Below are 27,073 nucleotides of genomic sequence, written 5' to 3'. Positions count from 1 at the left end.
GGTACTTCGATGGCTAGTAGACGTTCCCAGAACTCTTCCCCTAAGGGTGGACCTGCTACGTCTGCCACGCGTAAAGAAGGTACTCCAAGGCCTCCACGCTCTTCGTCTGACTGCCTTCAGAATATCGAAAGACTCTCGAGAACTAGAGGTTTTTCGAAGGAGGCAACCAGAGCGATTGCTAGAGCAAGGAGAACATCCACCCTTAGAGTCTACCAATCGAAGTGGGAAATCTTCCGAAACTGGTGCAAGTCAGTATCCATATCCTCGACCAGTACTTCTGTAACTCAAATAGCTGACTTCCTCTTATATCTGAGGAAAGAGCGATCTCTTTCAGCTCCCACTATCAAGGGTTACAGAAGCATGTTGGCATCAGTCTTCCGTCACAGAGGCTTAGATCTTTCCAACAATAAAGATCTACAGGACCTCCTTAAGTCTTTTGAGACCACGAAGGAGCGTCGTTTGGTTACACCTGGTTGGAATTTAGACGTGGTTCTAAGATTCCTTATGTCAGACAGGTTCGAACCACTTCAATCAGCCTCCCTGAAAGATCTCACCTTTAAGACTCTTTGCCTGATATGCTTAACCACAGCTAAAAGAGTCAGTGAGATTCATGCCTTCAGCAAGAACATCGGATTCTCATCCGAAACGGCTACATGTTCTACATCTTGGTTTTCTAGCCAAACACGAGCTGCCTTCTCGGCCTTGACCAATATCCTTCGATATTCCAAACTTATCGTATGGTTGGAAATGAACTAGAAAGAGTATTATGTCCTGTAAGAGCTCTTTAGTTCTATTTTAAAACCTTTACGAGGCCCGTCTGAAGCTTTATGGTGTTCAGTTAAGAATCCATCTTTGCCTATGTCAGAGAATTCTTTTTCCTATTTTATCAGACTGTTAATACGAGAAGCTCATTCCCTTCTGAATGAGGAAGACCAAGCTTGGCTGAAGGTAAGGACACACGAAGTTAGAGCTGTCACAACTTCCGTGGCCTTTAAACTAATAGATCTCTGCAAAATATATTCGACGCAACCTATTGGAAAAGCAAATCAGTGTTCGCGTCTTTTATCTTAAGAATGTTCAGTCTCTTTACGAGAACTGCTACACTCTGGGACCATTCGTAGCAACGAGTGCAGTAGTGGTGGGGGCTCCACCACTACAATTCCCTAATTCCAGAACCTTTTTAATCTTTCTCTTGAAATATTTTTGGGTTGTCCGGAAGGCTAAGAAGCCTTTCGCATCCTACTTGATTTGGCGGGTGGTCAAAATCATTTCTTGAGAAGCGCCTAGATTAGAGGTTTTGATGAGGACCTTTAGTATGGGTTGCAACCCTTCATACTTCAGCTCCTAGGAGTCGCTCAGCATCCTTTGAGGATCGCGAGGCTCAGTAAGGAAGACGTACTTAAAAAGGCAGAGTAATTGTTCAAGTCGTCTTCCTTACCAGGTACTTATTTATTTTATGCTTGTTATTTTGAATAACTGCTAAAATGAAATACGGAATACTTAGCTCATAATGTCAACTTGTAATGCTGGTCTCTACCCACCCCCCTGGGTGTGAATCAGCTATATGATCATCGGGTAAGTTTGATATTGAAAAATGTTATTTTCCTTAGTAAAATAAATTTTTGAATATACTTACCCGATGATCATAAATTAAAGGACCCACCCTTCCTCCCCAATAGAGAACCAGTGGGACAGAGGAGAAAATTGGTTCTATGTTGACATCGAGTACTTGAGTACCTACTTGACAGATGGCGCTGTTGATGTACACCCCCACCTGTATAGCGATCGCTGGCGTATTCCGCCCGTAGATTTTTTCTGTCGGGCAGCAGGGATGCAGCTATATGATCATCGGGTAAGTATATTCAAAAATTTATTTTACTAAGGAAAATAACATTTTTCCTGTGTCAGAAATAAAGACTCGATACCGGTTTTGTATTGACTTAGAATTGGATCTCCGTCTTGCAGTAATGTTGTTAGAGCCAAAAATCCATATGCTTATCTCAAACAGAAACAGGCAGGAGCAAATATCTTGCAAAAAATGTATAAAGCTTAAATTAACTCTAAATTTGGACTTTAGTTAAATCAAACTTGAACATTGTTATATCAAATACTGTACATGCATTTCATATTGATACAACAAAAGTTCTCTGCTTGTTATTCTATAGGTGTAGTCACCTTTTTAAAAACTCTTAATAGTCGTCTGCAAAATTGGAAATTATACATTTAGCAGTCCAAGAAGTTTGGAAGGTTGGCGACCGCTGTTCTAGACCTTCTTTGTTAAAGATTGTAGAATTTCTGGTGCATATCCATTTGACGTACGTCTCTTTCTCGCCACAGTATGGATTATTTATCAATGCTGTCATACATGTTTAAGGCGAGATTTCCTGATATTTTCACTTCTCATGTATTCATGGATTTGGTTCAATAATTGCATTTTCCATTGCTTGTCTAGAACCCAATTTCCCCCCCCCCACTCCATTAGGGGACATTAACAGGGTTCTTCTGGCCCTCAGGTCTCCTTATGAACTGTCAGAGATATCGGATGCCAGAGCTCTTTTGCCAAGCCACTCTTCCTTGTTTCCTTGGCAACTGTCAACTGGGAGCGAGGTCCAGGCATACTTAGTATAAGTCACCAAGTCAGGACAAGATATAAGATTATCTTTCCTTCTTAAGTTTATTGCGAAGATAGAGACTATGTCTCAGCCCCTTCCCTAGTGTCTCACTTTGAAGGCCCTGTGAGACTCTATGCTTGGTCCAGTGAGGAGACTCAATTTACTGACATTGCAAAGCATGTGTTCCTGGTCATCCTCGCCGTTTAGTTTTGTTTCCTTTTTGGTTCTCAAAGCTGTTGTCTAAGAATACGGTAGCCTTTTTTTTTGAGTGATCTAATTTCAGGTCTGGGGGACCTTGCCACTCGTGAAGTCAAGGTACCATGAGCCCACAGTATTAGGGTCATTACTACGTTGGTGGGTTTTATGAGAAATGTTCCTGTTGCCAAAGTGCTGGAGGCTGTGACTTGGTCCAATTCCATTTTTACCTCCTTTTATTGAAAGGACGTCTCTTGGGTTCTTGGCAACTTCAGATCCTTGGTGCCTGTTGTGTTATCAGGAAAAGTCATCACCTTCTCCCATAGTCGGTGTGTTTTGTCTGTTTTAGGTATATAATTATTGCCTTAGGTTTAGAACGCCATACTCTTGGTATAGGGTTAATGGATCTTTGTATGGCAAGGTGGGGTGATGAGTTAGAGTGTATTATATTTAAATTAATTTCCTCTTAGAGTTTCTGTGGATTTCAGTGTTGAACAGAGGTCAAGTGCTTAACATATGTTGATCTCCCTCTTGGCAACAGTGTTCCATCTATATTTTTTCCTTGGTTCTCATCGTCAACCTTTACGCAAGGACTGACACAATTCCTTGAGTTGGTTCTTGGTGTCAGAACACCAGACCAAAGGACTGACTGGGTGATCACTGCGTGGGAATGAGTCGCATCCTATCTGTGCCCCCTCTTCCTGGCGAAAACTCCATTGTGGAAGGTGGCATGTGATACGCTGGTTTGTGTGGACCTCTTGGGCTGCGTTGTCATACCCCCTCCCAATGTTTCTCAACACTGAAGCAACAGGTCAGTCCAGGCACGAGTCACCGCCTCATCTATGTGCCTCCCCAATTGAGATCAGTTCTTGAGAGTCTGTGTCATTTAGTAGCTCTTAGTTCTCGGTTGGTGTCTTTGAGTTGTGGTGTGATACTACCCTATCAGTGACCGGTTCAAAACCAGACACCTGTGGTGTCGATCCCCGGGGCCGTCACCTGATAGAGAGGGAGGTTTAGCTACGAGAGTTACTTTGCTCTTGATGCCACACAGGTAACAATCAATAGCGCTCGGTCTTTAGTGCGGTTTATAAAGGAATATTGTTTTTTCCTTTTTCATTTTTTAACAAAACTGATTTTGTCTAAGTCGTTTCTGCTTGCTACCTTCGCCTTTGTTTCCATAGCAAGAACAGGTTCGGCTCTGGTCCCCATTGCCAGTTGACTTGTCCCCTGTCTGGGCATCATTCTTGTTCAGGAGAGGGTTAGGGGTAGCTTTCCCTTTGGTCGGCACCTGGTGCAGTACTGAGGGGATGGTCTTCTCCAGTATCTTGTTTGTTGATAGGGTGCCTGTCCCTCTCGGCTCATTTTCTCCCGATGTCAGGTCATCGCTCTAGTCGGGCATTTAGCATGTCTACCAATGGTGGGGTTTGGACTTGGGTTTGACCTCCCCTCCAAATTGGGATTGCTTCCAAACTCCTAGTTGACTGACCCTCAATTTTTTCTTGCCCTTCTTTGTCATTTGCCGTTGTTGGACAGGTGAGAATTGTTCAGGTTCAAGTTCTGTATTTTGTTGCTCTATTCTTCAATTCTCCAATTCTGTTCCAAAAAGAGGGAATTTCTTCCACATCCCGTACAGTGAGGAGTCGGTTGCCAGATGTGTATTCTCCAATGCCTTCTATCAAAGGCATCCTTCGCCACATCTGATATTATACAACTGATGAGACAAATGAGTGAGGATCTGTTTCAGCCATCAATGTTGCCAACGGCAGGACAGAATAGGAGGTAGCAGGGTTGCCAATATGGTTAAAATAGATGTGTAGTTTTTGGAATTCAGGGCTAGCTAAATTATCCAGGAAAGTATTATTGATATTAATTTTATCATGAAAATTCAATTTTTAGCTTATATTAAGGATTTATAATTTCACTAGCAAAGCTGTGCATTTATACTGTTGCAGTCAACTGTGTTTACATAGGGTATTAAACCAATTGTTAACATACAGGTATAAGATCACTGTAGAGTATGAAGTTTCTTCATCCTGCACAGCTCTCCAGTGGCTTTCTCCAAGTCAGACGGCTGGCAAAAAGCACCCTTACCTATTTTCCCAGTGTCAGGCAATACACTGTCGTTCGTTGTTGCCATGTCAGGTACGTTTCTACATTTGTTTATTTTTTAAAAAGTAGTTGTATTGAACTTTTTTTTCTGTGATTCTGTTTAAGGCTTAGTTTTATTCTAGAAATAAAATTATTTTCTGTTTAAATCCAGAGTGCTCACTGTTTTAAATGTTCCTTTTAAAATAACGTGGCTAGTCTTAGTTTTCATTATCTACTGAGTTATGCTCAGTTTTATGTTTTGGCTTATTGTTATTTTTGTGTGTGTAAAATTTTAGCTCTGCCCTTTGTGAAACTAACAAAATGAATAATTTTCTATTTGGGTAACTAACAAAATGAATAATTTCCTATTTCACTAACTTGTACAGCATGTTGGATTGAAATTGTACTTTACTTTTTATATTGAAAATAGATTGTAAATCCAATTGCAATATGGTTTAGGAGGGATCGTAACCAATAAAACTACCATGTTTTTTTATTATCAGGACACACCAGCTGTGAAAATTACATACACTGCTGAAGTGACAGTAGACAAGGACTTAGTGGTCCTCATGAGTGCCCTGAGAGATGAACAGCATCCACCTTTACAAAGTGATAAGGGTGTCACTTATAAGTAAGTTGTTGTTGTGTAGGTGTAGAGGAAAATTCTCTCTCTCTCTCTCTCTCTCTCTCTCTCTCTCTCTCTCTCTCTCTCTCTCATATCAGCATTTGTTAGTTTAGTGTACTAACTGTATGGTTGATTTTGTTATTGTTATTGAATATTCAACAAGATCAGTGAGGCATCTAGTTTTTAATCTATTTTTAATTATGTCATTGTCACCTCTTGATGTTATCTTGCAGATTCCGACAGCCAGTTCCAATGCCTGCTTACTTGATAGCTATAGCTGTTGGTGCACTGGAAAGCAGGAAGATTGGTCCTCGCTCTCATGTTTGGTCAGAGAAGGAATTGGTAGAAAAAGCAGAATATGAATTTGCCGAAGTAAGAATTTTTACTTTAGTTGTTATTATCATTATTAGTATATGTTTAGTCACTTCCAGTCAATTGTATATTTGCATGTATTTATATTCCTGAATGTCTCCAGGTTCACAGCATTTTCTTGTAGACTCTTGTAGTCTAATGATAATCGTACACAACCTGGAAATACAGATATTGATCAATCCTCCTACTTATACATTTTTTACTTTTATTGTGTATAAGGTCTTTGTTCAGGTTTTCCTGGCAATAATTTGGAATTTTCCTTGTTTTCTGTTATTTTATTATTCATTATAAAATTCTAATTCCTGGGCTCAACCTGTGTCGCTCTGTGAAATGCTCCTTAAAGCACCATTTCAAAGGTATAAATACTGCTAAATTTACATACATACATATACCAAGGCACTTCCCCCAATTTTGGGGGGTAGCCGACATCAACAAACAAAACAAAAACAAAAAAGGGACCTCTACTCTCTACGTTCCTTCCAGCCTAACAAGGGACTCAACCGAGTTCAGCTGGTACTGCTAGGGTGTCACAGCCCACCCTCCCACATTATCCACCACAGATGAAGCTTCATAATGCTGAATCCCCTACTGCTGCTACCTCCGCGGTCATCTAAGGCATCGGAGGCAGCAGCAGGGCCTACCGGAACTGCGTCACAATCGCTCGCCATTCATTCCTATTTCTAGCACGCTCTCTTGCCTCGCTCACATCTATCCTCCTATCACCTAGAGCTTCCTTCACTCCATCCATCCACCCAAACCTTGGCCTTCCTCTCGTACTTCTCCCATCAACTCTTGCATTCATCACCTTCTTTAGCAGACAGCCATTTTCCATTCTCTCAACATGGCCAAACCACCTCAACACATTCATATCCACTCTAGCTGCTAACTCATTTCTTACACCCGTTCTCACCCTCACCACTTCGTTCCTAACCCTATCTACTCGAGATACACCAGCCATACTCCTTGGACACTTCATCTCAAACACATTCAATTTCTGTCTCTCCATCACTTTCATTCCCCACAACTCCGATCCATACATCACAGTTGGTACAATCACTTTCTCATATAGAACTCTCTTTACATTCATGCCCAACCCTCTATTTTTTATTACTCCCTTAACTGCCCCCAACACTTTGCAACCTTCATTCACTCTCTGACGTACATCTGCTTCCACTCCACCATTTGCTGCAACAACAGACCCCAAGTACTTAAACTGATCCACCTCCTCAAGTAACTCTCCATTCAACATGACATTCAACCTTGCACCACCTTCCCTTCTCGTACATCTCATAACCTTACTCTTACCCACATTAACTCTCAACTCCTTCTCTCACACACACTTCCAAATTCTGTCACTAATCGTCCAAGCTTCTCTTCTGTGTCTGCAACCAGTACAGTATCATCCGCAAACAAAAACTGATTTACCTCCCATTCATGGTCATTCTCGTCTACCAGTTTTAATCCTCGTCCAAGCACTCAAGCATTCACCTCTCTCACCACTCCATCAACATACAAGTTAAACAACCACGGCGACATCACACATCCCTGTCTCAGCCACACTCTCACCGGAAACCAATCACTCACTTCATTTCCTATCCTAACACATGCTTTACTACCTTTGTAGAAACTTTTCACTGCTTGCAACAACCTTCCACCAACTCCATATAACCTCATCACATTCCACATTGCTTCCCTATCAACTCTATCTTACGCTTTCTCCAGATCCATAAGCGCAACATACACATCCTTACCTTTTGCTAAATATTTCTCGCATATCTGCCTAACTGTAAAAATCTGATTCATACAAACCCTACCTCTTCTAAAACCACCCTGTACTTCTAAGATTGCATTCTCTGTTTTATCCTTCATCCTATTAATCAATACTCTACCATACACTTTTCCAACTACACTCAACAAACTAATACCCCTTGAATTACAACACTCATGCCCATCTCCCTTACCCTTGTATAGTGGTACAATACACGCACAAACCCAATCTACTGGTACCATTGACAACACAAAACACATATTAAACAATCTCACCAACCATTCAAGTACAGTCACACCTCCTTCCTTCAACATCTCAGCTCTCACACCATCCATACCCGATGCTTTTCCTACTCTCGTTTCATCTAGTGCTCTCCTCACTTCATCTATTGTAATCTCTCTCTCATTCTCATCTCCCATCACTGGCACCTCAACACATGCAACAGCAATTATATCTGCCTCCCTATTATCCTCAACATTCAGTAAATTTTCAAAATATTCCGCCCATCTTTTCCTTGCCTCCTCTCCTTTTAACAACCTTCCATTTCCATCTTTCACTGTCTCTTCAATTCTTGAGCCAGCCTTCCTTACTCTCTTCACTTCTTTCCAAAACTTCTTCTTATTCTCTTCATATGAATGACCCAATCCCAATCTGCTAAATATACCAGAGAAAAAGTTGCATGGAATGCTAGGAATTTATCCAGCTCGCTCACCCCTAAAGGGTGTCGGTATTAAAACTGGGGCGAGTGATACCACTACCAGAGATCCCTTTCCAATTAGACTTCTCCCTCCTCAAAATCTCCCGTTACTACGAGGTGTCGTTCACTAAAGCTATTGCCCCCCCCCCTCCCCCCCCCCCCCACCACCACCACCACCACCACCCTCCTATCCTTCTCCCATCATTCCTTGTTAGCACCCGTGAACGTTCAGACGTGTTTTTCCTAGCTCTGTGTTATTTTGTGTTTGTGAAGATGTCAGGCGTTTTGGAGATCCATGCTCCCAAATTGAGTATTATATTTGTCTGTTTGAGACTTCTAGGTAGCGACAGACGTTCATTCAATAACCTTGTTGGGTTTTATCTCAGCCACTTTGTTGACGCTCCCTTACGGGTGTGTATGCGGTCTTTTGGTGTCGCTTCCTCGGGATCTCTTTGTTTTGTAAGACTTTCTATTAGTTCCTTATACTAATTGTAGTCTTATTTTTGTGTTATGGACATCTAATTCAATGTTTTGGCATGATTTTATCTTTTATTTAGGCTATTTGGGCAGTGTTAGTTAGCGGCTTCGGTCGGTAGCCTTTCATGCGAGAATTCTTGGTTTTTTGAGTTTTTACGGGGAATCGGAACGCGTTTTGATTAATTTTAGTCCTGCCTGTCGAGATCGGTATTTTACCCGATTTTGGAGGACTAGTTTTTGTTTAAAATGGTATAGTTTCCTCTCCAAGTCGGCAACTACCGGAAATTGGAAGGTTTTGCTATTATTCCTTTTACGCCGTGTTCCTTTTTCTCCCATTTTCTCAATACAGTATGCCGATTTAGCCTATTTATTGAATTTCATTGTATTTTTTTGTTTTTCATTTTGTAACGTCTGCCATTATACAGGTAGTCGCTGACTTACGACCGAGATAGGGACCGAGAGATGAGTCGTAAGTCGAGTTCGCCGTATGTCGAACTAAAAAAGTAAAGTTTCCGTAGATTTATTTTGATACGTTATGATTCGGCAATCATCTGGATCATATTTTGTCAATATTTTCTTACTGTATCATTATTCCATTTTCTTGTTTCATAGGATATCATATGTTCTATAAATATTTTGTGAATCGTATCTACTAATGATAGTTATGTTTCTTTGATCTGATTCAGACATCCTACTCTGTTCTGATACCTTACTTTATCCTATATTTGTTATGTAATGTTATGGATGGTTGGTTCATGAGGGAGAGGGGCTGTGACGGAGATTATAGTTTGTTAGAATTAATACATAGCATTTGTTTTTAGCGATGCATTGCTTACGTAGCATTGGGGTTTTGCACCGGATTTTTCGCATGTTTTCCGGTGCCACAATGGTATCTATTTTCGCCCTTCCGGTCATTAGGTTTAATTCATTTAATTTCATGCATTCCGGAGTCTAAGGACTTTGATGGTTGTTTCTAGTCTGCTTGTCACTTCTTGCTTACGCTCCCCACCCCGGTGGGTATCCCGTGTGCTGAGAACTCATAATAAAGACTTATTTTTTCATGACAGAGGCATAACATGTTTTTTCTGGGCTCCGACCTGTGCCGCGCAGTGAAATACTCCTAGAGCACTATTTCTAAGGAATATAACTGCTATATATTACCAGAGAAAAAAAGCATAGGAATGCCAGGTTGAACCCAGCTCGCTCACCTATATAAGGTGTCGGTATAAAATACTGGGGCGTGATAATTCACAACCAGAGGTCTCGCACTATTTAGATATCTCCTCTTCAAAATCCCCGCCACAGCGAGGTGCCGTTCAACACTACTACCACTAACCCAACCCACGCCAGTGACGACACTCCTTTATAGCACTTGTTGTTATTAAGTCCAACATGTTTTTTTCTTGTGTTTACCCTTGGATTTATCATTATTTTATAATCGATGGCCGATTCCCATGATACCCCATCGAAGTTAAGTACTTTATCCATGAGTTTTAGCGAGATTGGGCAGTGTAACCTCTGTTTTTATTAATTGAGAAGTGTTTATATATGAACGGCGTCCCCGTTCTTACCGTTCATGGTTCGGCTCTGCCCTTTTTCTCGTTAGTTCGTCCGTCATTAATATTTGTTCGAACTTTTAGGAGTTTTTTCCTTACATTTATATAGTACACCATCTTTATGCTTTCATCTAGCATTAATTTTAAGTTATCCTATGATATCAGTGTTAGCGTTTCATCAAGAAGTAGGTTATGTTGGTATGCCTGCATTCGTGCATGTTGGTGGATTGCGTCACCTTTGAGATTGTTTCGCTAGTTCTAGGAAGACGACCATCTCACTTATTATTATTAAACCTTTTAGTTTTTTTACGCTCCACCTAGTTTTACATTGGTTCGAGTGGGACTCTCGCGTATTTTGTTGTTTTTACTGTTCGATCTACCGCTTCAGTAACTAGGTTGGTACCCCTGCTTTCCATCTGCTGATGGCGTCATGCTCCTCCCTTACCACTCGCCCGAGTCCCTCTCTCGCCATATTATTTCTGCATGCCTAACCTTACTTACGTGATTTCGCTTTTAATTCATTAATTGTTTTTATGTATTTGTGCATTGATATTATATTTATTGCTTTACTCCGTTATGATCATATTTTTGGGATTTTCATGTCATGTTGAGGGGATCTCCAGTTGGTAGCCCTGTCTACCACTACGCACTGGTGATTCCCCGGTACCATACCCCCCCCCCCCCACAGGTTGGGGAGGCTATTCCATCCCCCCCTCCTCCAGTGTACACCCATCCTCTCACTCGATGGTTGTTGGTTATGACATACGGGTCAAGTATGCTTGTTCCTCAGTCTTCCCTCAACGTTCCGACATATTGAGGACTGAGTGTACCCACGGGGTGTGACTTAGTCTCATTCATTCATACCGGGCGGTTTCGTCTCCCCCCCTCCCGTCGCCCCGATTGGCCATCGGTCGGGGGAGGGGGAGGGCCGGGACCACCGGGGACTATCACACGTGATTAGTCGGTATGACTGCACCTTGGTGTAAATTTTGCTTTTAGCTATGGTTGTAAGAATGAGCACTTATATTAGGAGTGTCCCCACCTACGGTACCTCCTGCTATTATCGTCCGCATAGGACTTATTAATATCCCATATCATTATATTATATTCTACATGAATCATTACCTTCGTCCCGGTACCTCCGGTTGGGTAGTGGGGGTTCCATTGGCTCCCCCCGCGCTCTCCCGTGGTACCCATCGTCATCAGACATCGGAGCCTTCGGGCTCTTAAATACAAGATCTGTTGACACTGACACAGTTTTGATTAATATCCTCCCTCCGGGAGCCCTATTCAATTACAGACATTAGTTTTAGATCATAACTGGAGTTTTCTATTTATGTATTTTAAGGATGTATCTTCGGTTACTTTAAGTTTACTTTAAGTTACTTTAAGTTACTTTAAGTTTACTTTACCAACCCTGTTCCCCGGCCACGGAACTAGTTTTGATTATATTTATTCATCACTTTTTTTTGCATCCTTTTTCATCCCTTTTTATTTTATACCTCCCTGGTAATGACGGGATGGTATATTCCTCGCTATGACAATATTATTTCATTGATAATCCTAACTTATTACGGAATTGTTTCAACAATGTCTGTTAATTTTTATAATTTTTTCCCCGGTTACTATACCGGTTCGAAATTTTGTTCATAGCCTTTTGTCCCGATTTCATATCGGTCTATTTTAAGAATCCGGAACACCCGGATCTTTTTAGGTTATTAACCTATTATGGGATACTCACGTATCTGTATTTTATTCTATACTTCCCAAGTAGCGACGGGATAGTGTATTTCAAGCTATGACAATATTATTTCATTGATAACCTTAACTTATTACGGGATTGTTTTAACAATGTCAGTTTATTTATAAGTTTTTCCCCGGTTACTAAACCGGTCCTAGAGTTGTTCATAGCCTTTTGTCCCGGTTTCATATCGGTCTACTTTAAGAACCCGGAACACCCGGATCCTTTTAGGTTACTAACCTATTATGGGACACTCACGTATCTTTATTTTATTCTATACTTCCCAAGTAGTAACGGGATAGTATATTTCTCGCTATGACAATATTTTTTCATTGTTAACCTTAACTTATTATGGAATTGTTTTAACAAAGTCAGTTAATTTATGATAAGTTTTTCCCCGGTTACTGTACCGATCTGAATTTTGTTCATAGTCTTTTGTCCCGATTTCATATTGGTCTAATTCAAGAATTCGGAGCATCCGGATCTCTTTAGGTTACTGACCTGCTATGGGATACTTATGTATCTTTATGTTATTCTATACTTCCCCAGTACCGACGGGATAGTATATTTCGCGCTATGACAATATTATTTCATTGATAATCTTCACCTTTTATGGAATTATTTTGACAATGTCAGTTAATTTATGAAAGTTTTCTCCCCGGTTATTATACCGGTCCGAAATTTTGTTCATAGCCTTTTGTCCCGGTTTCATACCGGTCTATTTTAAGAATTCGGAACACCCGGATCTTTTTGGGTTACTACCCTACTATGGGACACTGTAGGTGCCCCTGTCGTTACTATCTATAATTATAACTTCGGATATATTATTTTGGGATTTTCATTTTATTTCCTTTGTGATTGATCGATTTAAACATTATTCTCGATCTATTTATTTTACATTCCCAACGGAGTTACCTTGTTCATTAGTAACGATATACCCTCTTTCGGAGCTCGCAGTCTCTTCTACCTTGGCGACTCTTTAGATCTGGGTTGGCAGGTTTGCCTGGAGTGTCAGGGCAAAGAGACCCTGTGTCTCTTCCTTTTAGGGTTTTCAAGGAAGCACGTGGCTGATGTCGGGCCACGTCCCGTTGTCCCTAAAGTTAAAGCTACCTGCCAGCCCTACCAAAGACTCACAGGTCTTCCAAATCACCAAACCAGTTAAGACTTCTCTTGGGTCGAGAGCGAAGCCCGGCCTGAAACCTACGACCCCGGAGGCTCCCTTCGATCCGGCAACCCTTTCCAGATTGTTGCATGGCCTCTCGTGGCATGGTTAGTTTCAACCTGACCTTTCATTAGAAGAGGCCAGCGACCGATCCCAGGGATGAGGTAGAAATTTATTTCTATTTGAACACGATGTTGTGCTGATATTTATCCATATATATACATATATATATAAATTACGGACCTCTGTAGCTCACTGGCTCAAACCTCGTGTCACATACCGAGTCACCACGAATTATAGGATGGAAGGTTCCTGGTGCCTCTGTGAACTTGACAATTGAATGGAATTATTGCCCATTAGGGGGAAGAGAGAGTGCTAAACCAGATAGCCTCTTACAGGGTCTCATTTGTTATGGGCTACCTCAACAGCACAATATATCATCCCGGATGCCTCTAAGCTCCCGGAATTCGTCGAAAGCAATCCGTGGAAGGGGGCCTTGCGCTCTCCCTTCAAAGATGGTATGTTAACCATCGAAGGGTTTGGCACCCGGACTGTAGAAGATTTTGAATTCTACCCGCCGGGTCTACAGTTCCCTCTCTCTGGTTTCGCATGCCTTACCGAGGAGACACTCGTAAGGTTTGACAAGGTCCCCAAAGAAACCAAAATGTACCCAAAGGGGCAGGCTCAGTCCACCTGGGTCCGGCCCTTAAACGAGTGGGAGTGTGTTAACACTACGTTAACACCTCACAAGAGCCCGTACACGATGTTTCTAGTGGAGGAGTAAACCCCTACTCCGTGTGTCACTAAGATATCGGACCTTGCTCAGCAGGCAATAAACGAGGACAAGCCGTTACCGCAGCTGAAGGAAACGCATCCGACCTCCCTCCTGTCCCTGGGGGATCACGATTGCTGGACTAACGCCCCGGCGACCTTCACATCGGGTAAATTAAGCGCTGACTGTGCTCCCATTCAGTTCAGTGAGTGGCTACCCAGGCTTCCGGAATCTCTGATATGCCTCGAGCTCGAAGCCTGTATGCGCCTGAGTAGACATATCAACTCGGCTACAATGGCAGAAAAGACCTCTTTAATGTATGAAGAAGAACCACCTTTTAAGGTCTTGACGAAGTCATTACTTCAAACCTTACTGTCTGATTCCTACGACTTCTTTGCGGCCAGACGTCGTTGCTGTAGGCATGTCTTGTCTGAGGCCACTATCAGACATGAGCCTAACAAGCTCATTAAAGCCCCAGTCTGGAGCTGCTAGGGTCAATCAGAGCCTCAAGGTTCGATGGGCTTAGTCCCCAAGCACAAGTTCGAACCGGCCAGCAACCAATCTCGAGGTAGAAAGAGTCTGAGATCTTTCCATTCCTTCCAAACCGGCAGTCCCAACAGGTGGTTCAAACCATCCCGGTGGCACAAGGGAGTCAACCTTTCACTTCGAAGGGTCAACCCCAACAGCAATACGTGCTGGTTCCTCAGTCCCAAGTAGCAGCTGCCTCCTATGCTACTTCCCCAGCCCTTAGGCCCACCTTTGAAACTCAGGGTGCTTTCCAGGGTTACCAGCGCCCCAGAGGCGCTAGCTCGAGAGGAACTTTTCGCAACAGCTACTCTCGAGGCCGAGGAGGTAAATCCGCAGCAAATCATTGGGAGTTCTCAGGTAGGGGTAGGACTTTACATCTTCCGGAACCGTTGAACGTTCAACATTTGGGCTTTCAGTATAATTTCCAAAGGTCTGGGGTGGAGTTGGATAGAATGGCCCCCTCCACCAACCAGTTTTCATCAACATCCAACGGAAGAGCTAGTCTTATATGAAAACGATTTATTGCAAAAGGAAGCAATAAAGAAAGTAAATCGTTTGTAATTTCAGAATCACTTGTTCAGCGGGCCAAAGAAAGACTCAGAATAGCGAAGAGTAATCCTAGACCTGTCGCTTCTGAATTCTTACATTTAATGCGACAAGTTTCACATGCTGACCATCTCTCAGGTGCGGACCTTGCTTCTCTGTGGGGCCGTCACCTCCCCTATGGATCTTGCAGACGTTTGCTATCATGTTCCGAAAGCAAGGCATTTTCGTCCGTTTCTAGGCTTCAACTAGGCAAACTGCCTCACAGCAACTACAGAGTGATAATCTCTTACAACAGTTTTGGTTCCAAATCAACTTCGAGAAATCTCGTTTGGTCCCGAGGACAAGTTTCATGGTTAGGATTCAATGGGTTCTATGCTCCCACACTCTGTCTCCCAACAGCCAAGAGGAACGATATAGCAAAACACAATACGTTTTCTCAAAGACAAATTGTCTTCCAGAAGAAATCAAGAGAGAATCCTGGGTGCCCTCCAGTTTGCCTCAGTAACAGATATACTACTGAAGGCCAGACTGAAAGATATAAGCCGAGTATGGTGCTCCAGGAAAACGAGTAATATCGAGACAAAGGGCTCGACTCCAACCAATTCTGAAGAAAAGACTTCAACCATGGACAAAGGTCAAAATCTGGCAAATCCATTTCCTTACAATATCCACCCCCAAGCTCGTCATTTACACAGACGCCTCTCTAACAGGCGGAGGGGGGGGGGGGATACTCTCAGTACACGAAAGTCCTGGGACTATGGTCGACAATATTCCGCCAACTTCATATCAATGTTTTAGAGGCCATGGCGGTATTTTTGACCTTAAGCAACCGGCTCCAGCCAAAAACCAACATATCAGGTTTCTTCTAGATAGATAGTGGCGGACGCACTTTCGAGGACAACTCCGCTGGAGTCGGAGTGGTCACTAGACCCAATGTCCTTCAGTTGGATTCTTTCTCAGGTTCCGGATCTCCAGATAGATCTGTTTGCAACAAAGTCCAACTACAACTGGAGTGCTACGTAGCTCCCAGCCCGGATCCTCGGGCTTACGCCACAGACGCACTATCATTAGTCTGGAACACTTGGGAGAGAATTTACCTATTCCCACCAATAAATCTGTCGATGAAAGTGTTAGACAAGTTCAAGACTTTCAAAGGCCAAGTTGCTCTAGTAGTCCCCATCTGGCCCAAGCACAACGGGTTTCCCCTTCTGGTGGAACTGGTCGACAGATCCCCAATCCAATACTAACACAAGCAGTACAACTCGCTGTGTGTTAGCTTCCTCAAATTCAGAATGCCCTACCTTTCTGGACTTTATGAAATTTGCAGCTCAAGAGGTGCAGATATTGATCCTCAAATACGTTATTTTTAGAATCAGATAAGAGGGGATCCACCCTTCGACAGTATGATTCGGCTGTTATGAAACTTGCCAGTTTTTAAGGGACTCAAAGGTTGAGACGATGACTATGAATCTGACAGTAACCTTCTTCAGAATTTTATTTGAATCAGACTTAGCGACTTGTACTATTACCACAAATTAAGTCAGCCTTGAAGGTTTTACAATTGGCTTTAATATTGCCCTTACAGATTCATACTTCTCATCCATCCCGAGAACCTGCGCCAGATTGAAACCATCAACTCACCCTAGCTCAGTTTTCTGGTTTCTGAATGACGTACTTAAGTTGGCTTCAGACACTCTTAACGAGACTTGCCATTATATTCCATTGGTTAGGAAATCCTTGTTCTTAATGAACCTGACTTCTGGCGCCAGAATATCAGAACTTTCAGCCTTGTCTAGAGATCCAGGTCATATTGAATTTCTCTCGTCAGGGGAAGTACTCCTTTCCCCTGACAAAAGATTTTTAGCGAAAATGAGGACCCCCAGGACAGACGGTTCCCCTGGAAGATTGTCCCACTTCCGCAGGACCCATCTTTATGTCCAGTAAACACTCTGGAAGCCTACTTAAACATATCTCCCGTTCAGTCCTCGGGGCCCTTACCCCTTAGAGAAGGTGAAGAACCATCATCCTGAAAGGACTCAGACAGAAGATTCTGCATTTCATTAACGGGCTACCTAGAATCATTCCCACATCACTCCCTCACGTCCATGATATATGAGCTGTAGCTACCTCAGTTAATTACTATGAACTTCACTGGACTTACTAAATATATAGGCCGGAAGTCTCCAACAGTATTTAAACGCCACTGCTTAAAACCTCTGGAAGCCTTATATTTGCTACAGTGGCAGCAGGGAATGTGATTCCTCCTGAACATAGTGAACCTTAATCAACTATGTCTTGCTATCCTCCCTGTTATTTTGGATTTTATTTTACTTCCTCAGGTATTGTTCCAAGATTTGGGACCATTTCTCTGGTACTATTTCACTGCGCGGCACAGGTCGGAGCCCAGAAAAGGGATTTTGACGAAGGAAAAATCTATTTCTGGGCGAGAGACCTGTGCCGCCCAGTGAACCCTCCCTTGACTTCCCTCCCAACATGGGCCCCAAACCTTGGGTGCTATGAGGAGTGACGTCACTGGCGTGGGTTGGGTTAGTGGTAGTAGTGTTGAACGGCACCTCGCTGTGGTGGGGATTTTGAAGAGGAGATATCTAAATAGTGCGAGACCTCTGGTTGTGAATTATCACGCCCCAGTATTTTATACCAACACCTTATATAGGTGAGCGAGCTGGGTTCAACCTGGCATTCCTATGCTTTTTTTCTCTGGTAATATATAGCAGTTATATTCCTTAGAAATAGTGCTCTAGGAGTATTTCACTGGGCGGCACAGGTCTCTCGCCCAGAAATAGATTTTTCCTTCGTCAAAATCCCTTTTTAATGCTATTTCGTATTATTTCCTTTAGATTAAGCACGCTATTTTCTGCTGGGTGTCACGGCGGAATTTAATCTCTTTAGTTTATTTTATATATTTATACTTTTATCATGTTTGATCTCTGCTGGGGATCCCGGCACAAGTTAATTTTATATTTATATACCAAATTATCTTACTCGGTGGAATTCTTAGTCGCCGCACCCTAACCTCGGGAAGTAGGCTTGAGTTATACACCAAGGAGAGATGGGAGACAGCCGGGAGAGAGAGAGAGATAGCTTTCACGATCTGTGAGTCGATGCAAATAGTGCTCTCTCTTTGGTTAGACATGGATGGCCACCAGTCGAGCCGGACTGAGTGTGAACCTTGCTACGTACCGTGTATCCCTTTATTTCCGGAATCCCATCTTCGATATTCTTCCGCCCCGTGAGGGCCGGGATGACTTGAAATCGTATCCATGAGATAGTTACTATTTTTACACTTCTGATCCCGTAGGTTGATTTATTATATTACAGGATATTTGCGGTATGATTGTTCCGAAGAGAGTTACAGACGGTGATTTGTAGTTCTTGAATTTATATTGTTACGGGCCGGATTTACATCAGTGGGAATTCATACTTCCAACCAAGTATTCCGGCAACAGTATTGGTGTCTCTAATTCTGGTTTCCTTGTATCTCCTTGTCCCAACCTTTATTCATTTAAAGTACATCCTACTCTGGTAGGGATATGGAAGGTTGAGAGAAGTTTCATAGTGGAATTTTTCTCTCTGGAGAGGGCCGACTGGTCCAAGATTAATCCAGCCGCCATTTCTACCGGTTTCAAACCTTTGTGTGGCAATACTTTGGATGACAGGAGATGGTGGATGAAGGAAAACAGAATATTAGGGTTCTATTGTAAAATGGTAAGAAAGACTACGACTCCACTGAGCTATCCACTGTGGATTTAACTTAAATATATTTGTCACCGGTTTTTCCGGCGAAATCAAGTATGATACCCATGTATCAAATTGACTTACAGGTGGTACACTGTCAGGAGACGACATGCACTGCTGTGCTGCAGCAGTCGTGTGGGCATGAGGTCTGCCGATTTCATGCCGGGTGCCATGCTCAGTGGCCTCTAAGGTAAAACGTATGAGGTCGGCCCTACCCTAAGAAAGCAAGCCTTTTAGGCTACCCAAATCACTCCCAACCAGACCATCATCAGCTTCTAAGCTACTGACGGACTCGACAGGGTCTAATCCTCCACATCAGTGGTCAAGAGCAAGAAGCTCAAAGGGGCAGATGCCGGAACTTGATTTCGGTCTGGTGGCCTTCTCGTGCCAGCTCATGGAGAGGTTGCGTAGTGTAGTCCAGTCCCAGTTTGGTCCAATTGCTGATCGTCTGCTGTCTATGGACGGTTTGGGCCAGGGACTGCAAAATCAGGAAATTACGATAGATAATCCTTCGGTCCGGACTACCACAACAACGGTGTTTGTGGTTCCGGACGTATCAAAGCTCCCGGCGATCGTTTAGAATGGCCCGTGGCGATTGGCTCTTCATGCCCCGTTCTCAGAGGGCATGTTGACAATAGCAGGAAGTGGTCCCCGTCCGGTAGAAGATTTTGAATGATATCTGCCAGGTTTACAATTCATCTTCCCTTGATATGAGCGCCGAGCAAGCTCGGTCCGACTGGGTCCGGACTTTAAATGAGTGGGACTGTGTCAATACCAAGTTAACCCCTCATAAGAATACATACATTATGTTCGAGGTGGACGGGCAAACCCCGACACTATGTACCACCAAGGTAGTAGGCCTTACCTTACAGGTGGATATGGAAGGCAAGCCCGCGCCACAACTACGGAAGATGGAACTAACTTCCCTGTTGTTCCCAGGAGGCCAAGAATGCTGGATCGATGCACCAGCTACTTTCACGGCAGGGTCATTGTACTGTACTAGGACTGTGCCACCACACTGTTTAGTGAACGCCTCCCCGGACTTCCAGACTCTCTGGTTAAGATAGAATACGGTGCAAGAATCAGGCTGGGTAGATCTATCAACTCAGCCACGATGACGGAGATGACTTTGTTAGTCTATGAGCCACTTTTTTAAGATCCTGACAAAGTCTTTGCCTCACACACTACAGTGTGATAAATATGACTTTACAGTGGTCCGTCGCCCTTGCCGGAAGCTCGTCTTACTTGAGGACTCCTTTAGGCATGAGCCTAACAGGTTACTTAAGGCCTCGATCTGGGGAGCGGACTTCTTCCCGGAGGACGTGGTAAATAGCGGAGGACGTGGTAAATAGCGGAGGACGTGGTAAATAGCGCCCTCAGAGAAGCAACTGGAGTCAACCAAAGCCTCAGAGTCCAGTGGGGTCTAATTCCAAAAAGAAAATTCGAGCCCACCGGACCGCAATCACGAGGCAGGAGATGACCAAGGAAGTTTCAGTCCTTCCAAAGGCCACAGGCTCAGGATGTGTTACAGGCAATGCCAGTATCCTAGGTAAGCCAGCCTTCCACTTCAAGAACCCAGCCACAAAATCAATATATGTGGGTAAGCCAACCACCTCAACAACCGATAGCCACTACTCCATTTATTGCGTCTCTGGCGTATCATCCTTCCTTCAAAACACAGGGAGTGTTTCACTGATATAATACGCATGCAAGAGGTAGTAGAGCTAGGGGAGCCTTCCTGCATAGAGGACTCCCCAGGTAGGAGGAAGGCTGTACCTCTTTCGGAGGCGTTGGGCGTTCAGCAATTGGCATACAACGTCGTAATGAAAGTTCTGGGGTGGAGATGGATGAAAAAGCCCCCTCCACCAACCAGTTTTTATCAGATTCCAATGGCAGACTTAACACTTTGCACAGGAGATCTTCTGAAAAAAGCAATAAAAGAGGTAATATGCTTAAAAATTTCAAGCACGTTTGTTCAGTGCCTAAGTAAAACTCGGACAAACGAAGAGTAACCTAGATCTTTCCTATTTGAATACAGGGTACATATATTCAATGCGACTAGTTCCTTATGCTGACCGTGTCATAGGTGAGGACCTTTTGTCCCCGTGGAGCCATCACCACCTCCATAGATCTTACAGGCGTTTATTTTCATGTTCCGATAGCAAGGCTTTTTCATCCTTTCCTAGGATTCAAGCGAGGTAAACGGGCTTACACCTTCAAGGTGATGCCATTCGGACTCAACATAGTGACCAAGTTATTCACTAAGTTGGAGGAGACAGTAGTCCAAGAGATGAGGACTTAAGGAATATAGTTAGTGGTCTACCTAGACGGTTGGTTTATTTGCGCCAACAGCGTCAAGGAATGCCACAAGGCGTCGGGCAAAGTAATAAGATTTCTGGAATACTTAGGTTTCCAAATAAATTTCAAAAAGTCCCGTCTTTCTCCAGCAACGTGCTTCCAGTGGTTAGGTCTTTAATGGATCCTGACCACGCACAAGCTGTTGATTCCACCACAGGAGAGGATAGAGATAGTAAGAAACACAAGAGGATCTCTCAAGGAAAACTAACGACCCGGAGAAACCAAGAAAGAATCCTAGGTTTACTCCAGTTTCCCTCAGTAACAGACACATTACTGAGAGTCTATCTGGAAGACATCAATCGAGTTTGGCGGTCCAAAGAGAACGAGAAATATCGAGACAAAATTTCTCGGGTTCCACCCACACTATGAGAAAAAACTTCAACAATGGACGAAGGTCAAAAACCTAGCAAACTCAGTACCTTTATGATTCCCAGCAACAACATTGGTGGTCCATTTAGATGACTCCCTAAGTGTTTAAGGAGGCTATTCCCAATACGAATAGGTCCAGGGGTTGTGGACAGTGGCACTCCGACAACTACACATCAATATCTTAGAAGTCAAGGAAATGTTCTTGACTCTAATAAGTCTTTCCCCATCACAGAAACAACATATCAGTCTAATTCTAGACAGCCAAGTGATAGTCCACTGCATTAACAGGGGAGGTTCCAAATCAAGTCACGTACATGAAGTGATGGTAGCTATCTTTTCAATGGCAACAGGGAACATTTGCCTCCTGTCAGCTGTTCACCTGGCGGGAGTAAGAAATGTGGTTGAGGTTGTTCTACCAAGGACACCTCCGCAGGAGTCGGAATGGTCCTTGGCTAAAAAAGTCATTTAACTGGACCTGCCAACAGGTTCCGGGTCTCCAAGTAGACCTATTTGCCACGGAATCCAACCACAAGCCACAATGTCATGTGGCCCCCAATCTGGACCCTCTGGCCTATGTCACAAACGGCATGTCCATAGATTGGAACAACTGACGGAGGATTTACCTGATTCCACCTTTAACCATGCTATTGAAAGTCCTGGACATGCCCAGGACTTTCAAAGGTCGGATTGCCCTCGTAGCCCTCAATTGGCCAATGCAACTGGTTCCCTATGTTGGTGGAACTAGGACTCCGACCTCGGCGGATTCCCGAACCAAGTTAGTACGGATGGTACTATCTCACAGTGTGTCTGCTTCCTCACGGATTCCGAGTGCCTTCTCTTTATGGACTATCTGAGATTTGCAGCACAAAGAGATGCTGAGATTGACCCTTTAAACACATTGTCTCTTGTGTCAGGTATATGAGATTCTACCCTTCGGAAAATGATTCTGATGTAAGGAAGTTAACCAATTTCTGGAAGACTCAGAGGTTCAGACGCTGACTACAAATCTGGCAGTTACCTTTTTCAGAATTTCTTGGAAAGAGGTCTAGTCAATAATACTATTACTATGGTTAAATCTGCTTTAAAGAAAATATTTCAGATCAGGTTCAATATTAATCTTACAGATTCATATTTTTCGTCTGTTCCGTGAGCCTGTACTAGACTAAAACCAGTAACTTGCCCTCACACAGTTTCATGGGTTTTAGATGATGTCCTTGATCTAGATTCTGACTCTGATATTGACTCATGCACTTATATAGCGCTTCTTAGGAAGATTATCTGAACTCTTAGCATTATCTAGAGAACCAAATCATATTGATTTCTTTCTTCTGGTGGAATTTTATTCTCTCTAGATGGAAAATTCTTAGAAAAGAATGAGGGTCCACAGAATAGATGGTCCCCATGGAAGATTGTCCCACTTCCACAGGATCTATCTCTGTGCCCAGTTATCACTCTGGAAAACTATTTAAATAGACCTTCAGGACATTTGTTTATTAGAAAGGATGGAGGAACCATTTCCCTTAAAGGAATCAGACAATAGATTCTGTATTTTTTAAAAGAACCAAGCCGGAATCTGTATCACATGCCCAAGATTAAAAAGATATAGTGGTTCCTCCAGATTTAACACAACCATTATAACAGGGTCCTATCTTCATATATATTTTCCCTCTTAGTGCCTTGTCTCCTAATAAGGAGCAGGGCGGCACCTGCCTTCCCTTTCCCTCCTACCTTAACATTGACTTTTATTTGGGGTGTAATTAAGAGATTGGTATATTAAGGATTTTAGTAAAACACGCTTAAGGATTTTAGTAAAACACGCTTAATTGAATTACTCTATTTTTAATTCAGTTCATTAACTTTTTGTGTATTTCCAAGCTTATGGGACCAATTCTCTGTTACTATTTCACGGAGCGACACAGGTTGAGCCCAGAAAAGGGATTTTGACGAAGGAAAAATCTTTCTGGGCGAGGAACCTGTGTCGCCCAGTGAACCCTCCCTCCTTTTTCTTCACCCTAGGCTGGCCTAAGCTTAGGGTGCTAATAGGAGTGATGGGAGAAGGATAGGTAGTGGTGGTGGTGGGAGGGGGGAGTAGCTGTAGTGAACGACACCTCGTAGTAACGGGGGATTTGGAGGAGGGAGAAGTCTAATTGGAAAGGGATCTCTGGTAATGGTATCACTCGCCCCAGTTTTAATACCGACACCCTTTAGGGTTGAGCGAGCTGGATATATTCCTTGTATTCCATGCAACTTTTTTCTCTGGTATATTTACCAGTATTTATACCTTTGAAATGGTGCTTTAAGGAGCATTTCACTGGGCAACACAGGTTCCTCACCCAGAAATAGATTTTTCCTTCGTCAAAATCCCTTTTTTTTTTCAAGCATTATTTTCCAAAGTACAAGCATTTTAGTGACTCAAATGTAAGTTGTCACAAAATTATAATTTTTTCTTCAAGGATAAAAGCCCATGTTATATATATATAAGAGTATTACCCAGCACCAGCTGGAATCAGTCATTGAAATCATATTAACAAAGTCGTTGATTATAGGCATGTAGCTAAGGGGTATTGTGTACCCAACACTCACTTGATAGTAAAGCTTGACCTCTTATCAGATACAGGTGTTTCTTCTGTTTTTTGAAGACCTGTCTTATGTTGTTACAAGATATATGCGTGAGTGTGTGTTTGAACTTTAGTTTTATAGTGTTGCTTGCTTTTAAATTGGACTTAGAATTTCAGTTAACTAGGCAGATGATTGAGAAGTGTTTAAGTAAGAAGAGTGCATGTGAATATTGCAGACTGAATTTTCATATGTTTTTGTCTTTAGAAGAGGTAGATTACATATGTTACCGAGAGAAACACAGGACTAGAAATCATGAGCTGAGAGAACAGTTGACCATGAATGAAATAGTTATACCTAAATTTCTTATAAAAGATATATCTCATTAGCAGAGAGAGTAAAGACTAGCCATGGCTACATAGGCTTGTACTTCTTTACGCAGCAGAGGTGTGGTTGCCGACATAAAAAAGGGAGATTTTGTAAGTGGGTAACCTTAAAAGATTTATGACTAGAGTTCAAAGATTGAGATGCTCTCAAATTAATGAGAAGGAATTTTATTAAGTAGTTTAAGTCAGGATTTCTGACCCTTAAAGCTGGCCAATTGAGAAGGGATGAGAAATAGCTGGTCAGAAAAACAGTAAGATGTGTAGGAAGACTCAGGAAATCATGGGAAAAAGTATAGATGAAGTCCTAGACTTGGTGGTTCAAAAAACACAGTAAAGGAGATCTATGAAAATGGAGAGAACTCTTTGCATATCTATCCCTAAGAGGGAAGAGCTGATACATTTCTTTTGTAGACTTGAGTTGCTCTAAGGATTATACTGTATATGGGAATATTTTCCTTATTGGTATTTATCAAAGGCCAAAAAGTGCAAGAGAGCAAGAAAGTAGTCTCCAACATTTTTGGTGTTATTGCAGTGCTCTAAACTCCAGCGCTAATTTTTTGGCCCTTTTATGCCAGACTTCCTTCTTTGTTTGCCGAGTCTGTAAACCTCTGCTCTTGCTTCACCAGTAACAGAAGCAGAGGATTATAATTTATTTTTTGCACTAAGGACCTCTCATGGTAGGATTGTTCTTGGTGATTTGATTGTAGTAGTTAAATTATGTGAACAGGTACGAGAATGACAGAAAGAAGTCATGATATCTGCTCTCAATTCCAGTGTTGATTTTTGGCCCATTTATGTCAGAATTTCCTTTGTTTGCAAGGTCTTTTCTTGTTCATTTTGCATTGCTCCAAGATCCATTGGTGGAAAAGGCAGTCATAAGGGAATTCTACCCATGGTTGAGATATGACTAATGACCAACTAGTTCCATCCTCAGTGTAGACCGAGCAGAAGTTCTCATTTCTGCTCCTGCTTTGCCAGTTATTCAATAATTTATTACCAATCGACAAAAATGTGAGACTTGATCATGAAAAACAACTTTACTCGTGCTATGCAAGATGATTTAAAGACCAACGTAATATACCGATATAAATGCCCCGTCCAGGGATGTCCTGGCACCTACATTGGGATGAAGACGATGTGTCTAACTAAATATTATCTTGCCACGTGCAACAAAGTGCAATAAAAATGCGTTGCCTCCAAATGCATAGCTGCAACATCACAAGGGAGCATATATTAAAGAATGTTATCATCAACGGCCGTGCCCCCAAAAGCAGGCAGCTCAGGATAATGGAAGCACTTTTTATACAGCAAGAAAGACATGACCTTAACACCATGTAAGAAGAAGGGACCTTATTGCCAACTTGTATAAGGTCCATCACTAACAGTAGCTCAGACAATCACAACCATAACAGGACTGACAGTGCCGAAGGCTGAAATATAGATTATCTCGAGCGAGAATCTGATCCCATAATCCCACCAAGCAGGCTGGCCAGGCAGAGGCAGCTACCACCCATGAATTATCATCTCCGCCCTCAGGCAGTCCGTGACCAATAAGAATGGAATGTCAAAAGCAGGACTCCGTATATAAGCTCTTACAAATGCATCCTGTGTTACAGTTTACTCTTGATAATGGGCTGAAAACCTTCTCATTGCTAGAAACTGGTTGATTTGAAGGATTTATTATACGTAAATCTACGCATTTAGAATTTTTGTACGTAAATTGAACATTGCGTAGTGCACACTGCCAATGTGAAAACTGTACGGCAAAGACACATTTTCTACTCAATATCTGTACTTTTGTAATGTGTACTGGCATATTAAAGAAGAATTATGAATGATATGGTCTCCATTATCTTCCTCGGGAAAATATGTCCCTTTCCCAGAAAATGGCGGATTATAACAATGAAGAGAAAAAGATAAGAACAATGAAAAAAAGTTCACTACACATTGTTTTTGTTCCATGTTGCCTTTTAGGCATTGGTTTGTTGGAAGGAAAGAAAATGGAATAAATCTTAATATTAAGGAATAATGTTGACATACCAGGCTTCCACAGACAAAAAACTATGAACATCAAGTGAATATAGAAATAAGAAATTTTATTTTTAAAATTCTGTTTTTAAATGATAAAAGGTTTGTATATGTGTAGGAGCAAATAACAAATTTTGAAAGTAATCTGTAATTTTCTTAACTATACAAAATTGAGTCCTTTAAAAGTTGAACTTCCCACTCCAACTCCTCATCTCAGCCCATCGCTGAATTTCTAAAGTGAAGTCTCTGACAGGAGGTAGAGAAGAGCTACTTACCTATGCACACCACCTGTCTTCAACAAATTTAACAGCCTTTCCAGACTTCCGTAAAGGCATTCCTTATTTTAATTGACTCTGGTTTGTATAGCTAGGAAAATTATAAATTACGTTTGAAATGTTATATTTTAGTGTAGGCAAATGTTAACAAGTTTGTTTATCTTTTTAGATCTTTTAAAACACTTGAAATTTTATGTGGCAGATCT

General features: G+C 42.3%; 1 protein-coding gene across 4 annotated transcripts in view; it reads left to right on the top strand.

The window, feature by feature from the left end:
- Window positions 1-27,073, top strand: part of LOC137658387 (leukotriene A-4 hydrolase) — a 124,655-nt gene that overhangs the window by 44,157 nt on the left and 53,425 nt on the right. For all 4 annotated transcript variants that reach the window (XM_068393076.1, XM_068393092.1, XM_068393067.1 and 1 more), the window contains exons 4-6: window positions 4,805-4,949; window positions 5,399-5,526; window positions 5,754-5,892. In XM_068393076.1, the coding sequence (XP_068249177.1) occupies window positions 4,805-4,949; window positions 5,399-5,526; window positions 5,754-5,892 (412 nt within the window). The remainder of the gene's footprint in view (window positions 1-4,804; window positions 4,950-5,398; window positions 5,527-5,753; window positions 5,893-27,073) is intronic.

Source organism: Palaemon carinicauda, chromosome 1, assembly GCF_036898095.1.
Source record: "Palaemon carinicauda isolate YSFRI2023 chromosome 1, ASM3689809v2, whole genome shotgun sequence".
NCBI classification, from domain to species: domain Eukaryota; kingdom Metazoa; phylum Arthropoda; class Malacostraca; order Decapoda; family Palaemonidae; genus Palaemon; species Palaemon carinicauda.
This window is presented reverse-complemented; position numbering and strand designations above follow the sequence as displayed.